This window comes from Anopheles merus, chromosome 3L (assembly GCF_017562075.2).
Source record: "Anopheles merus strain MAF chromosome 3L, AmerM5.1, whole genome shotgun sequence".
NCBI lineage: Eukaryota > Metazoa > Arthropoda > Insecta > Diptera > Culicidae > Anopheles > Anopheles merus.
The window spans coordinates 31,474,455-31,491,199 of record NC_054085.1 but is presented as its reverse complement, the minus strand read 5'-3'; the positions used below and the strand labels follow the sequence as shown (position 1 = coordinate 31,491,199).

General features: G+C 49.1%; 1 protein-coding gene across 1 annotated transcript in view; it reads left to right on the top strand.

Moving 5' to 3' along the window:
* LOC121599157 (low-density lipoprotein receptor-related protein 6) overlaps positions 1 to 15,443 on the top strand; it is a 32,003-nt gene extending 16,560 nt beyond the window's left edge. Inside the window, exons 2-5 of the mRNA XM_041926712.1 lie at positions 7,443 to 10,561; positions 11,888 to 12,048; positions 12,124 to 12,399; positions 12,467 to 15,443. Coding sequence (XP_041782646.1) covers positions 7,443 to 10,561; positions 11,888 to 12,048; positions 12,124 to 12,399; positions 12,467 to 14,018 — 5,108 coding nt within the window. The 3' untranslated portion in view covers positions 14,019 to 15,443. The remainder of the gene's footprint in view (positions 1 to 7,442; positions 10,562 to 11,887; positions 12,049 to 12,123; positions 12,400 to 12,466) is intronic.
* Positions 15,444 to 16,745: the final 1,302 nt, after the last annotated feature.

Here is a 16,745-nt window from a genome sequence, read left to right as displayed (position 1 = left end):
TTAGCCCCATCGCAGCAATGTTTATGTCGCAGCTTCGGTAAACATTTAGCTGCCGCGCGCCCTCTTGTTTTCCGCGGGCACAGTGCGATGCGCGCGAGCTGCGAGCTAGGGAAATAGACCCCGGTGGCTCCCGGAATTGGCCCCGGTGTGGAAATATAAATACACCTCAAGCACACATCATTGCTCTGGGCCTCGTTCGTTCTATTTTACCGCCGTTTCCTCCCTCTTCCCCTTTCCTCTTTGTCACGTAGTGTCAACTGGGTCGGTTGGCCTCCCACACCCTCCTTTGTTACCGTGGGCAGTGTTTGAAATGGCTGTCGGTCTTTTTGTTGTTGTTTGAAACGGCTCACTTGGCTGGGCGTCGGAAAACTGTACCAATTTTGGTTGGCGTCCAAGGTGGGCTTCCAGTGGCGGTGTCCCGCGCTTTAATGTGTCGGTGTCCTTGGTTGTGGCTCGTGGGGGACCCCGCCGGCAGGTCATGGATGATCGCTGACCGTAGATCAAAGGCTGGGTTTGCTCCCGTTTGCTGGGCGGTATATATTTACAGGGAAATTGCGGTCATGTACAAAGGAAAATGTGACGTCACCTTCCGTTAAGACGATTAGATTCATTCTCCACTTCTCCTACGTCACTTTTGAGCTATTTGTTTTGCAAAATGCACAGTGAGTTACTGATGAAAAAATTCAACAACATGCAGCCTCAAACACACATGCACAGTGCATGAAATTGCATCTTTTGTGACTGATTTTGATACGCCCTGGACACCGGAAGAGACTTTGTGCGCTAGAAATGGATAGGTGCAAGCCTGATGAAATGTGGGGACAGTGCTACAGTGGAGCAGCTGCTTGCTGCTTTCATCGTGCTGCGGCATACGACAGACACAACACCGTCACCGCGAGGGAAGCCAGAGGGGGGAGTCAATTATATGGTCCCGGGGTTCCGATGCAGCACAACATCAAAGGAGAGCGTGTTTTAATGCGTGTTCCTGAAATACGCCGCCGGAACGAAACGAATCCGGCGCAAGAATGTGCTCCGGAAGAGGAGGGAGCATGCGGTACATGGAGGACGACGGTGGCATTCATGTTGTGTATGAAATTTCCATGCTCAGAGCAGCAGTGGGTAGAGTGTGGTTTTGACGCGTCTGGGAGGCCAAACCATTTTTCCAACCCAAAATTCACTTTTGACTGGGAATGGAATATAAATTCTAATGAGGAGTTGTATGTGTTTGTGTGTAATGTGTTTGACTTTTCTGCCATATTTAATTCGTCCTAGCAAGTATTTAATTAGCACAGCTGTACACGTATGGCTTTTTCAGAGCTCCAATGTTTGCTGGTACACATTCCATCATATTAACGTTTAATTAGAATATTTAACATTGATTCAAATTGGTTCGAGTTTTCTCTTATAGGATTTAAATTTCCTAATAATAATAAACGAAATACACTACCAGGAATATTCTTTAATCAGAAATCGCAACTAATAACAAGCACAATGTTTATAAAATTCGTTAATGTTTTATCAGAATTAGTTTTGTCAAGATAAATGTCAACAAATAGCGTCAAATGACAAATTCAATGCAAGTTAAACGTTAACAAACTAGTTTGGAACATTGTTAAAACCTTAAACAATAGGAGCACAGGAGGTCTAGAGTAACTTCAGATTCTAGCAAAACATCCTTACTACAGCGATCTTTAGTATTCCAATTTGGGCATTTGATTTGATCCATTACGTTAAAAGACCAAATTTGTCAGTGTGTGTCTGTCCAAAAATTTGTTAAAATTGATTTTTGCCTCAAGTGGTTTTTATAAGACATCTGCAATCAAATGTCTGCGATTATATATAAAAAAGTCATTTTATAGTTAGTAATAAGTAGCTAATATTAATATAATTTATTAATAATAATGTATGTTCCGTCCAAGGGAACATATAATCCATTTTCCACTTCCATACGTTGTTGTTCTATATTGCTCTGCAGTTTTTACGCTTCTTAATAAGCATAAACCTGATAAAACTTCTGATCTTTAACTGTTCTTACGTACTTCAACTGTTCAATACTGTTCCAAACTGTTCCAAATGCAAATGTCTGGGATTTTTATAAACGTTTTTTTCATTTTTTGCATTGTAAAAATTGAATGTGTATATATCTTCTGTTCCTTCATTAAAATGCTTTTTCGGTGTTAAATAGTTTCCTTTTAACGCGCACATACCGCTTGCTGAAGGATTGCGCCCTCACTGATTGATTAATATACTAGCAAAATAAAATTAAAATAAACACACTAACATTATTTTGGAGGTCATCATTCATGGTGCAAACCACCGCAGCGGGTTCATTCTTCAGTACGCGTGAAAGAGCTTGCAAATCGCATCTCTCCGCAGGGATATGGGATCGGAAAAACAACATCAAACAGCCGAAAGTTCTACGCAATGGTTGGGACGAATTGCACACCACGCGCGGAGCACAGGAAGCAGGAACAAACCTACGCGCACTGACTGGCTAAAAATATAAATCCAAAAGCAGCCGGCCGGGCCTTAGGCTCCCATCGATCAATTCATCAGTCTCCTCCCGAACGTGAGTGCTCGTAATGCTCTCTCGGCATGTGGGAAATCAGTGCAGTGTGGCGTCGGGGTTCGATCGATCCATCCGCCAGACCATAAATAAGACCGGAACGGTAAAGTGAAGGCACCCGAAAATGGCGCTGGAGGCGGATTTCGTGGTGTTGATTTTTTCACATACACCTCAGTGTGCTGCAATGCCGCGATATTGCACACCTTTCTCTAACACCTGCCGTCATTTGCGGTGGAACGATAACAAGCGGCTGAAAATTTAAGTCTTTCGTTAGGGAAGAGGTGTCTTGCTGTGGTCGATTATTTAAACAGTTGTTGACGCTTCAGCACTCACACTTTTGCTTTAAAAGTAAATTATATAGAGATCAAACCCTTTTTACATCCAGATTTTGCTACGGAATTACATGTTGAGCAGTGCTCCGTAGCTTTATAATATAAAACTCCCTTCAGCTTAGTTCATGTTCCACTTACACTGCTTCAACCCTCAGTACGTCAGCGTTACGAAATTAGCCTTTTCGTGTCGTGCCGTGTCGGTTATCTTAAGCAAGTACCTAGACGTCGTGCGGCTTATGCGAAATGCATGCCCCAGACATGGTGCCGTTGTCCGGGGGACGCGTGTTAAGCAAACAGGGCGGAGAACTACTTGACCCTTGAGTAGCGTTGAAGCTGGTGAAACCGTCACACGTGCGCGGGGGGGGGGGGGGGGGGCAAGCACAAGCAAACGTTTGGAAGGCGACGAAATTGAACCGTGATGCCGAACCCAACAAGAGATCAGGTTTTTTTGCCCTCTTCTTCTGCGTCTTGTGTTTGTACCGTAGAACCAAACCCCGGGCCCCCCGGACGAACCCGTCTGTGTAACCTGAGTACGTGCCATTGAAAATAGGCGGACGAGCCTGTCTGAGATTCGGAGCTTCGGTTTGGAACCGCACGGATCACGTCCTCCGGCACTGGGGATCTCTTGCACACCATCCGATTGCGGGGTGTTGAGAATCGATGACGAAGATGAAGGAGAAAGGTGTGAACAGTTTCCTCACATATCTTCGGGTCCTTTGTTTTTTGTTATTTTTATTTTTTTTTTTTGTAGAGGGATGAAGGGTTATTTCTCTCTTCATTTTGCCGATGCTGTGAAGTACTGTGTCGTGAGACTGCGTCTCGTTTGCGGGATGGGTTCGCGCTAGTCCTCGAAAGGTGGTTCAAGTGTGAAATAAGGCTTCAAGTAGCGCATTCGCGACGTGGTAGGTAGGTGTATATGAAGAGCGAGGAGTACACAGTATTCGCAGAGGGTACACATCCTGTGCAGCAGCATGTGGAAAAGATTTGGAGCTCGTGCACCACAGCACCAGAGAGCCTTGATATGTGTAAAGTAGGCTGGTTATTGCGATGATATGAAGATCCTGTACTTAGCATAGGATAGGGCGATGGATATAGGGAAAGTGAGAATAAAACGTTTTTTTACATGATGCTATTAAATACGGAGTTTAATATCTTAGGATGGTTGAAAAAGAGAGTGAAAATGCTGTTTAACGAGATAGGGAAATGAATAAGATAGCCAACACTGAATTATATATGATGTTGTACAAAATTACGTTACTTGTTCAATTAATACTATTTATTTTCATGTTTGAATATTTAATCCTAATATTCCTGTTTGAATATTATTTTTAGTGATCTAGTTTACTTTCAACGAAATGATTTTATAAGAATATTTATATATTGATCAGCAGCTTCTTAAGTGCTTTTTTTGTCTGTTTTACATTACCAACCCCCAGTCGATTGTATTTATTGCTTACTTTACATGCTTTTTGAGTGACAGCCTTATAGAGCCATCGGTAAGTCGTAAGTCTTATGCCATCGAAGGACTGAGTTCAAACCTCAAAAGCATCGACTCGTCGGTTGTTTTTAAAAACCAATCTCGCTGATTCTCTTTCACTTATAAATAAGTTATGTTATGGTTATGGTACTTTGAACCATGTTGTAGCCTATTAATCATTATATGCGGTTATGTAAAAATACGCGTAAAAGCAACACATAATAATAAAAAAATTAATTTTATAAATCCCGATGAACGATGGATTTGAAATTTAAACTTTTCTGAACCAACATATCCTCCCACATGTTCACTGAGCTTGGATTTATTCAATAAAATGCAAAATAAATATGCAGCATTTTTAACAATAAGCTGATTTAGCCTACCGCATATTACATCAGCTAACTACCTACAACGACTGTTTGTGCCCTTGAAATTGGTCTCAATGTAGCGCACCAGTTACACCAGCAAGCCTGTTCGTTCCGGCTGCAAGTAGTAGTACAATCCTTGAGACGCGCATGTTGCTTATGCAAATGCAGCGAAAGGAACGCGCGCGCCCGGTCTTCCGCTACCTTTGCAAATCAGAATCGAGAACCGATCGACAACTTCTGATCCCCCCGGTTATTTATTCGGCTTTGTTTTTGTCGTCGTACTCGTTGAAATTCAGGACCACTTTTCTCTCCCTCCGCCTGTTTTTTTTTGGTTCCGCGCAATACAAAGAGGGGAAGAATTTGAATAAAAATAATGAAACCTAATTACAATTGCAAAATCTCACATGCACACTGATGTCGCCAAACTGTTGGCATTTTCGTGTGTGAGAAAGCGAGAAAGAACGAGTCTTTTGGTTACATTTTATCGATGAAACTATACCAATAATGCAACAAGAAGGTAGAGGTAAAAAGCGCACAAGAAAGTGGCCACCCGGGGGAAACCCGGGACCGGGGGTCTGGCATGAAGGACCCTCCAAACCGGAGGGTACACCGAGTGGCTAATAGGTTTCATTCTCCACGGTTTTGTTTGCTTAAAATACGTTTAATTTTTTATGTGTTTTGCTGCTTGCGTACCAGCCGCACCTTCCGGCGGCGTATGATGAAGTGGAAGGAGCAGAGCTGGGCGGACGGCGGACATACTCTTGTGGACATTTGCGTATGGTGCGTTCGTACGTACGGTCATCGTGTTGAGAAGAAACTCAAGTGCATACACGTCCTCTGTATGGGGCCGTTCGATTGCGCTGTGTAAACACTAGTTCCAGCTGCTGCTGCTGCTGCTGCTGAACCCTCCGGCACTGACCATTGCTGTGGTCATCTTAAACAGACAAAAAAAAGCAGGAAAAGATATTATAGATTGCAAAGGGAAAAATGTGTTGGTAGCATATATAATCAAAGGTCCCATCCGATACCACGGTTCCTGGAAGCAATCGTCGTCGTCGTCGTCGTCATCGTCCTGTCCAACGCTTCGGCAATATTGTTACGGAGATGGTGATGGATTGCGCACTATCTTGTTGGTTTCAAGCCCCCTCGGGGAGGGTTAGCAATTAATAACGAACCTACGGACGAGCATAAATGATACACCTTGGCACATTCGAGCGAGGCGGAGGAGAACATGAATTTTCTCCCCACGATCGTATCATGCGAGACAACCATGCAAGACACCGATCTCTTTCTGTCTTTTCTAGCTGTGTAAATTGTAACAACTCCTCAGTATCGAATTACCCACGAGAGCGCTCTTTAACCATCTCCTAGAACCCATCTGGAAGCAATAAAGCGAGAAACACATGAGAAATACACATGACAGCTGACCCTAGGACACCCGGGCATGGCATCGATTGAAAGTATCGATTACTTAACGACACACCTTTGCGGATTGATTTATAGGAGGGTTTGCAATCGATTCCCATCCCTCACCGACCGTGTGCTCACCTCCATTGATGGGTTTAAGTGGCCACAACAGTTGTTTCTTCTGGCAGGAATGACGGTTAATAACGGTGGCACACGGTCGGTATCTCCAATAGTGACCACTGTGATTAAACTGTGCACTCAATCGCGCGATGATCCGATCGCGCTGAAGCTGGCAATTAGTGTGGGCTGCTGCGATGATCATGCTGATGATGGTGACAGGAATGCAGGACGCGCAATTGCTGTGAAATGGCTGAGAGTGCGCGCAGCTCTCGGGGCTATTAATCAACGCTTTCCTTCCTGCCGCTTGTAATTAACAAGGATGCAGACACAGGAATGGAGAGTTGGAAGTTGTGCTGTGGCTGTGTACGGTGTTTGTTGGTTTTAACGCGTGTGGGACATAAACGCCAAAAAACATATGTAGCTTGGGTTGTTGTTCTTGTAATGTGATCGAACGTACGCGTTGTTGGGTAGATCAAACGACGTCGCAGGAGCTGTTGGCTATTAATCATGCGTCTCGCATTTTTTTTCTGACCCGAAACTGGCCAACGTTTGAACTTTCTTTTTGTGAGTTTTTTTTGTGAGGCTGATGTCAGAATCGCTTCTGTTTAGCAGATATGCTACACAACATTTTTAGCCTTGAGCTAAAAGTCTTTTAGGAAAAGACCGTGTTTGCTTCCAACAGGACTCAGCTGCAACCCATAAGGCTTCAACGAAGTTGTGCGTGCGGCTTGCAATGACTTTGCATTGTAACCATATACATCGACCGACAAAATTTTGTTGGTGAAAACGCATGCAAAATTTTTATAAAAATCAATCATTGAATCGAGGCTTTATTGTATTTTGAATGAGCCTGTCCATAAAGTGTGCCTTAGAATCCAATTCTCGATTCATAAAGTTCAATTCCTATGAGCAAGTCAAGAAAGTGTCCCAATATTATCAGATCTTCTGAAACCTTCTGTAATGATTACTCCGTAAGTACATATTACAATAATAAAGGGCAGGAAAGTACAGATAGTATAGTGGAGAGCATGATGTTAGTACCAAAATCTAAGTATTGCAAATCATTATTTGCCATCTTTGTATAAAAAAGGACTCAAAGCAATCAAAACTCACTTACTACCAAGACTAAACCTAACGTGTGTTATTATTTTCTTTGCCAACTCTCCCCGCAGGTGCAAATGCCGCCACGGCCACAGCGCTGGGACCGGTCGCTCCCGCCGACCATTACAGCACCGCAACGGCCGCCAGCCCGACCAGCACGATCCTGCTGCTCTTCACCACCTACTATGACCTGCGCGTCCTGAACGTGTCGGTGCAGCCGGACACGAACGCGCTCACCTACACGATGGACGTGCTGCTGCAGGACCTGAACGAAGCCTCGGCGATGGACTTTTACCATGCGCGCGGGCTCGTCTGCTGGACGGAGAACACGCTCGAGGTGATACAGTGTGGCCGCACGAACGGCACGCTGAGCGTCACGAGCAAGACGACTGTGATAACGGACGGGCTGGACAAGCCGGAGGGTCTCGCGATCGACTGGTACACGGACAAGCTGTACTGGACGGACGGCGAGTCGAACCGGATCGAGGTGGCGCAGCTAGAACCGATGGGAGGAGGAGGAGCAGGAGGAGCAGGAGCGACTGGTGGTGGTGGTGGCATTGGAGGTAGCGGCAAACAACCAAACGCACGCCTGCAGAAGGTGCTGATCTGGAGCGATCTGGATCAGCCGCGGGCGATCGCGCTCGTCCCCGCCCGCCGCTACATGATCTGGACGGATTGGGGCGAAAGCCCGAAGATTGAGCGGGCCAGCATGGACGGTGACCCGCAGAGCCGGACGGTGCTGGTGAACGATCGGATATTCTGGCCGAACGGGCTGGCGGTCGATCTGGAGCAGGAGCTAATCTATTGGGTCGACGGCAATCAGCGCTTTCTGGACGTGATGGATTTGGACGGCGGGAACAGGCGCACGCTGGTGCGCAACCTCGACTACCCGTACAGTTTGACGTTCACGGCGAACTTTTTGTTCTGGACGGACTGGAAGGATGGCACGCTGCACTACTACGACATACAGCGCGATCGGCACAAGGAGCTGCTGCGGAAGACGGAGGTGCCGATTACGGTGCACGCGTGGGATGGCCGGTTACAGCCCGAGGCGGCCACGGATGCGTCGAATCCTTGCCGGCGCAACAATGGCAACTGTTCCCATCTTTGCCTGCTGTCGACGGTAGCGCCGGCTGGGTACAGTTGTGCGTGTCCGACCGGGATTAAGCTGCTAACGGCGACGCAGTGTGCGGATGGACCGCAGGACATGCTGTTCGTGGTGCAGCGTTCCCAGATCAACAGGATATCGCTCGACTCGCCCGACTATTCCATCGTGCCGCTGCCAGCGGGGAAGCTTCGGTACGCGATCGCCATCGATTACGATCCAGTCGAAAACTACGTGTACTGGTCGGACAAGGAGGAAAGTGCAATTAAGCGAGCCCGGGCGGATGGAACGGGCGGCCCAGCGGAAGAGATTGTCACGGCAGAGATACAGGCACCGGATGGGCTCGCGATCGACTGGCTGGCCAGAAACCTCTACTGGACGGACACGGGAACGGACCGGATACAGGTGTGCCGGCTCGATGGATCCTTCCGCCGCGTGCTCATCTACGACAATCTGGTCGAGCCGCGTGCGATCGCCCTAGCGCCCACGCTCGGCTGGATGTTTTGGAGCGATTGGGGCGCAAAGGAGCCGAAAATCGAGCGCGCCTCCCTGGACGGCACGGAGCGTGTGCTGATCGTGTCGCAGAACCTGATCTGGCCGAACGGTATCGCGCTCGATGTCGGGGCGCGCAAGATCTACTGGTGCGACGCGAAGGCGGACACGATCGAGGTAGCGAACATGGACGGGTCGGGACGCAACACGATCCTGTCCGACAATCTGCCGCACGTGTTTGGGCTCAGCCTGCTCGGGGACTACCTGTACTGGACCGATTGGCAGCGGCGCTCGATCGACCGGGCGCACAAACTGACCGGTGCCGAGCGCGCCACGATCGGCGAAAACATTGCCGAGCTGATGGGGCTGAAGGTGACGCGGCTGCATGAGGTGCAGGGCACGAATCCATGCGCGGTGGCCAACGGTGGCTGCTCGCAGCTGTGCTTGAACCGGCCGCGCGATTACGTGTGCCGCTGCCAGCTGGATTATGAGCTCGGGCGGGACAATCGGACGTGTTTGGTGCCGGCCGCTTTCCTGCTGTTTTCCAACCACGGAAGCATTGGGCGGCTTTCGATCGATAGCCACAACCATGCGGACTACGCACCGTTTCGGAATGTGGTCGATGCGCACTACCTGGACGTGGATGTGGCGGATCGGAGGATCTACTGGGTCAGCCAGAAGCAGAAGTACATCTCGCGCGCGTACATCAACGGCTCGGACGTGCAGCGCATCGTCGAGACGGGACTGATGCAGCCGGAGGGCATCGCGGTGGACTGGCTGGCGCACAATGTGTACTGGACGGATGCGGACGCGCGGCGCATCGAGGTGGCCCGGTTGGATGGGAGCAGTCGAAGGATTTTGATCTGGAAGGGCATCGAGGAGCCGAAGAACTTGATCCTGGAGCCGCGGAAAGGTTTGATGTACTGGACGGAGTGGCCTTCGGATTCGATTCGGCGGGCGGCGATGGACGGCGGGGATTTGCTAACGATCATTTCCGGCGCTAATCATGCGATTGGTTTGACGCTCGATCCGGACACGCGCCGGCTGTACTGGGCGCGACAGAGCTCACCGACCGGGATCGAAAGTGCGGACTGGGATGGGAAACGGCGCACGCGGCTAGTGATGGCGGACGCGGCGGATAGCAATCGGTTCGTCCCGGTTGCCCTTACTATCTATCAGGATTGGGTGTACTGGGCCGACTGGACGACGGATGAGATTGGACGGGCGAACAAAACGACCGGTGACAATCGGACGATCGTGCACACGAATCTGAAGTACACGTATGCGCTGCTCGCTTTCCATGCCGGCCGGCAGTCGGGCTCGAACCAGTGCCGCACGAATAATGGTGGCTGTACGCATCTGTGCCTGGCGCAGGGTCAGCGTAAGATGACGTGCGCCTGTCCGACGCATTACACGCTGAACGCGAATCGTGTTTCGTGCAGTCCACCGCGCAACTATATCATCTTCAGTCAGCGAAACTCGTTTGGACGGTTTGTGCCGAACACGGCTGATTCGCCGGACATTCCGCTGCCGGTTACGGGGAAGAACATCCGTGCAGTGGAGTATGATGTTCTTACGCGTCACATTTACTGGGTAAGTTGGAAGGATTTTGGGAGGAGCGTCTTGTATGAAGCTTTTGAGGAGTTTTACTTATATCAATATGAAACAATAAGTCTTACGAATCATGCACTAGTTCGTGATGCTTATCTTATCTGTCTTGGAAGTATCTCAAGCTTTATGAATTTAGTAATGTGATGTGTCTGAAGTAGTGCATTCGCCCGGTGTCGGAATCATCCGGACTCGGAGTTGTATACGAAGTGCACACGCAAAGAAAAAAAACGACATTCAATGGAACGACTCGGGACGACTCCGACTACGGATGACTCCGGAAGACTCCGAGTCCGGATGATTCCAGACGATTACGGACGACTCCGGATGACTCCGGGTGACTCCGGATGACTCCGGGCGACTCCGGGCGACTCCGGGCGACTCCGGAAGACTCCAGTCGACTCGGAAAGACTCCAGTCGACTTCGGACAACTCCGGACGACTTTGGACGACTCCGGACGACTCCAGACAACTCCAGTCGACTACAGTCGACTTCGGTTAACTTCAAACGACTCCGGACATCTACGGACGACTCCTACTCGGGACGGAACTAGCGGTTCCCATTTTATCAGAGTCGGAATCGGACTAACAATTGACGGAATCGGATCGGAGTCGTGTGGTGTGCCACTACAAAAAAAAACGAATCACGAACCGTATAATGATTCTGAAGCTGGATGTTTGTCGATTCTAAAGGATTCATTTGAGTATCTTCAATCACAATTATCTTCATCATCTTCAATAACCTCAATTGTTTAGATTTCTTGATTCATTCGTTCATTGATTCATTTCAAATATTCATTTGTGATCATCACTACTACAGAGCTACGTGGAACATTTGCGCAGATTCAATTATTTGAATCACATTACAAATAATAATTCGAATCACGATCGTGAATCATGAATCATGAATCATGAATCATGAATATAAATCTGAATATGCAGATCAATCTTAGGAGATTTGTGGCTGAATTTTGAAGAATCATACATTTTGTAATTTGTGAATCTTCTGATTCGATCATGAATTCGGCCACGAATCACATCACTACCACAAAGCTTCATGAAACTTGAATCGTAGATTTGAATCATGTGAATCACATTACAAAGTATAACTCGAATCACGACCTCGAATCTGAATCGTATGTCCTATGGTTCTCCGTTTTCATGAACCTAATGTCTTGTGTTTTTGAATATTCAACCATAAGCTTTTCGTGCATCATTATTTGATTTCCGGATTCATTGATTCATTTGAAAGATTCTCGTTGATAAAATTCAACAACTTATAAAAACAATATTATCCTTCCTTTTCGTTCAGATTGACGGACGCGGTCCCATCATTCGGCGTGCGTTTGACAACGGTACCAACGCGAAGGTATCCATCAACCCAACGTCCTCCCCGTTCGACATGGCGATCGATCCGATCGGTCGGCTACTGTTCTGGAGCTGTTCGCATACCAACACCATCAACATCACTACGTAAGTATTTCGAATCTTTCTTTTCCAGAGATATTTGATTCACCTTGTATCGTTCTCATTCCCCTTTCGCAACAGTCTGGATGGTAATATCGCGAGCATTGGCAACGTGGACATTGGCCGCACAGAGAAACCGCGCAGCCTAGCGCTCCATCCGATGAAGCGACTGCTGTTTTGGACGGACGTCGGTTCGGCTCAGTCAATTACGCGCGCCAAGCTGGACGGTTCCCAGCGGGTCGAGCTGATCACGAAGCTGGAGGGCATACAGGCGCTGGCGCTCGATCCGCAGCTCAATCGGCTGTTTTACGCGCACGGCAAACGCATCGACACGATGGACATCAACGGGCAGGATGTGTAAGTTGAGGCGTTTTCTTTTACAAAAGCCACAGTTTGGTCTAATAATGTCTTGCTCGCTCCACAGGAGAACATTGGTCGCCGAGCACATAAGTATGGTGTCATCAATCGCCGCGCTTGACGGGTTCATCTACTGGCTGGACGAGCGACCGGTGATGGAGCGCATCTCGGTGCAGGGCGACAACCGGCGGGTGGAAATACACAAAAACCCCCACATGACGGACATTGTGGCGGTGTGGACACCGGACGACCGGGCACTGCGCAATCACACCTGCAACACGGCACGGGCGGAGTGCAGCCACATCTGCATCGGCTCGCCGGACGATGCGCCGGCCGATCACGTGTGCGCCTGTCCGCAGGGCCTGATGCTGCTGAAGGATCGGCGCAGCTGCGGCGAGCAGCCGATCTGTGGCCCGGACCACTTTACCTGCGCCGCACCGAGCGAGCTGGCCGATCGGGACGGCAACAAGGAGTGCATTCCGTCGTCGTGGCGCTGCGACGGCCAGAAGGACTGCCCGGACCGGTCGGACGAGATGGACTGTCCGACGTGCCGGGGCGACCAGTTCAAGTGCCAGTCGGGCGAGTGCATCGACAAGCATCTGGTGTGCGACGGTACGACGCAGTGCTTGGACGGGTACGACGAGGCGGTTTGCTGCAAGAACCCGGAAGATTTCCAGTGCCCCACGAGCAAGGTGTGCATCTCGTTTCACAACGTGTGCGATGGGGACGAGCACTGCGCGAAGGGTGAGGACGAGGCGCCGGAGATCTGCAGCGAGTACGGCAACCGGCGGATGGCACCGAGCTCGAGCAAGATCACGCTGCTGATCGTGGTCGTGACGGCGGTGGCGGTCGTCTTTCTCGTGGTGTACCTGCTGCAAACGTTCCGCACCCGGTTCGGTACGGGCGGCAGCGGTCTCGAGCCGAAGGAATGCGACCAGGCGGCGGCACCGCTATCCCCCGGTGGGCTGAACAAAAACATACGCGTCTCGAAGCTGGCCTCGGTGGCGGACGCGGTACGCATGTCGACGCTAAACAGCCGCACCAGCGGTGGCAGCTACGATCGGAACCACATCACGGGCGCGAGCAGCAGCACCACGAACGGGAGCAGCTTGATCGGGTACCCGCTGAATCCACCGCCGTCCCCGGCGACGACGGCCGGCTCGACCGGCCGGTACTGCAACAGCAGCTACCATCCGTACAAGCACTACAAAATCATTAACCAACCGCCACCGCCGACGCCGTGCTCGACCGATGCGTGCGATGAGAGCGACTCCAACTACACGAGCAAAAGCAACCGCAGCCAGCGGGGCGGGGGCGGCGGTGGTCATGGTTCCGGGACGACGGGCGGCGGCACTAGCAGCTCGGTCGGTAGTGGCAGCGGCGGCCGGCACGGGCACGATCGGCGCGGATCGCTGCAGGGCGGCAAGTACAAGGAGCGGTGCTATGATCCGGAACCGTACCCACCGCCGCCGACGCCCCGCTCCCACTATCACAGTGATATTGGGGGTATGCTGCCCGAAAGCTGCCCCCCGTCGCCGAGCTCGCGAAGTTCGACGTACTTTTCGCCGCTGCCGCCACCACCCTCACCGGTACCTTCCCCTTCGCGGGGGTTCTCGTAGCAGTTAAAGCACGGAGGCGATGACGAGGAAGAGGAAGAGGAGGAGGAAGTGGACGAGCGAGAGGAGGATGATGATGAGGTGGAGTATGACGGGGGTTCGTTCCCAGTGCACTGAGAATCCCGTTTTTACAAGCATCGCCATCTTCCGGTTTTTTTTTTGTGCCATTAGTGAAGCGCGTCGTGTCCAAGCCTTTTGATTCGCTTCTTCCAAGAATCGTCGCCTCCAGGATAGTTTATAAGGGATCTGTAAAGAGAGCTGTATTTATAAGGACCTGTATTTTGCTCCACCCGTTTACCCCCGCTCATCCCCGTTCCGCTAACACGGTAACACCGAATGCCAACAGAAAGTGCCTCCAAAATCGCCGTTATTAGGCCGCATAGACGAATTAATTAATTTAGCACGTAAGCCATAGCCAAACGCGCTGTTGTGTGAGTGTGGATTAGAGAAGTAATGTAGTGTCCCCTTGTCGGGAGGCTGGGAGGTTTGTTTTTTCATCTTCATCTGTAAATACCGGCCAATTCCCCCTAGTGCAGCCTAGTTTAGTAAGAACTCCCTTTTAAGGGCATAATAAGTACGCTCAAAAAAGCTTCCCATTTTCACGTCATTTCCCATCACCCATCCCATCATACACCCAGTCATATCTGTAGTATTGTCTTCCAACACGTGTGTGCCTAGAGAAAAAGAAAAAGCGTGACCAATTCGATTTTTTGTTGTTCGAGTTACAAACAAAAGAGCTTAGCGAAGCGAAGATGATCTGTTTTTAGGATCAACAACGAAACAACAGGGTGTGTGTGTGAAAAAAGGTGAGATTTCCAGTGTGTTGGATATCGTGTCTTCGTGACAATCGCGTATGCTGAATAAGACTGACTTTCGGAATCCCTTCGCCTTCCCCCATCCCCCCCCCCCCCTACCTCGAAGGACTCTGATTCTCCCTTGCACCTAGACACATATCCTTCCGCGCAGCAAACGAAATTGCTTCCAACCGTGCCGCCACCACCTTCCTACTGGGGTTCTTGTTTTTGACGAATGCTTCCTTGCAAAATAGTAGAACAAAATGAACGATATTAGAAAGAATTAGTTAGATTGTAGCATATGAGCGTAAGTTATGTCGAGAAGCTTAGCAAAGATGCCTTAATGCATTTTAAATGAGATTTGTTAAATGAGATGATACAAAAACAAGGTCAAAATTTTTGAAGCATTTATAGCGGAGTTTATACGAGTTGAAACACTTTTCTCTTGTTGGCTATAAAACGGGAAGGTAGATTTGTCGCGAGGCCAACTTCTACTTGCTGTTTTTTTTTGTTTTAGGTAATGCACGGCAAAATCCTGTGTTTGTGAGTCCTCTCTCTGTACATAGTGTATGTAGCCGAATGGTGGAGGAATGATGAAGAACACAGTTTACCGTTCAATAAACAACGAATGAAACGAATGAAAAGCTTTTGGAAGGGTAACGTTTGAAAGAAAATACAGAAATAAAATGTGAAAAAAGAATCCTGCCCAAGAGTCCTATAGTTCTGTGGGACAAATCGGTCAATTCCCCCTGTAGTTCCTGTGCAGGATATCAACTTCATTCATGGATCGACTGTAAGTTGCATACGTCTCTGTCTCTTTGTAGCAGTTCGAAGAAGCACGAGAAGAACCGATTATTCATTCGATCGGGTACGAGCTCGGGAAGCTTGTTTCAGGATCGTTAAAGCTTACGAAGGTGTGTTTGGGCCTGATATTAGTCCTTGCTCAGTTCCAAGACCGGAATAATGGATTGACTGAAAGAGTTACACCTTCTAGTTCTTCTTGCCGTAGGGTCTTGTCCATTATAGGACCCGATTGGGAAGAAGCGGCCATATTAAATGTTCGAGATAACCTCAAGACGGTAAAAGAGTTCTGCTAGCGTGGGTCGATATCCACGCAGCGATATCTAAAGACGTCTATTGCATGGAATTTGTGCCTACTACGGCCTCTACCGCAGGCTACGTTTTAAGAGCGTACTACGCTATGTCACTGGATCAGGCGGATCTGGGATCATGTGGTGATGGTGACAACTTAAAGATGATGCAGGAGCTATCTGCTGTTCTGGGATGGGTATAACGTCAGACAACGATATCAATTAGGTCAATCAGGTGAAGAAGGACTAGTCGGTGATCGGGGGTTTACCAGAATTGAAGGATGCAGTTATAAGAATAGAAGGGAACTGATTCAAAGAAGCAGCGTATTAGGTGACGGCGATAACCCCAAGATGGTCTAGATGATGAGAATCCAGAAGGTTTAGAAGACTTGATGGCGATCCAACAAACTTTAAGCACGTCGGAAGCACCAGAGCATGCGGCGAGCACAGTGGGTGGATCAACCTGGGGAAGAGCCCATCGAAGATCAGATGTAGAAGTCAATAAATGGATGCAGTTATGACCTAGTGATCTGTAGTTTGGCTACCTAAAACGACTAAGGAAGCAACGTATTAGGAGACGAGGATGGCAATCTTAAGGTGGTTCTGCTAGCGCTTGATGCGTTTGCATCATGAACTTAAACATGAGGAGCGAAATCAAGGGACACGATTTTCAAAGCATTCAGTCCCCCTGCGTTCATTACAGGTTGCAGGAAGATTTTGTCTGTTTGAACAGCAGAGGCGCGCTCAGTACCTCAGTAGCTAGACTTGACTGAAAACACCTGTCAAAGATCGTGCGCAAAGTAGGATGGAAGGATTCGGACATAGAATGATTAACCTGGAGAACT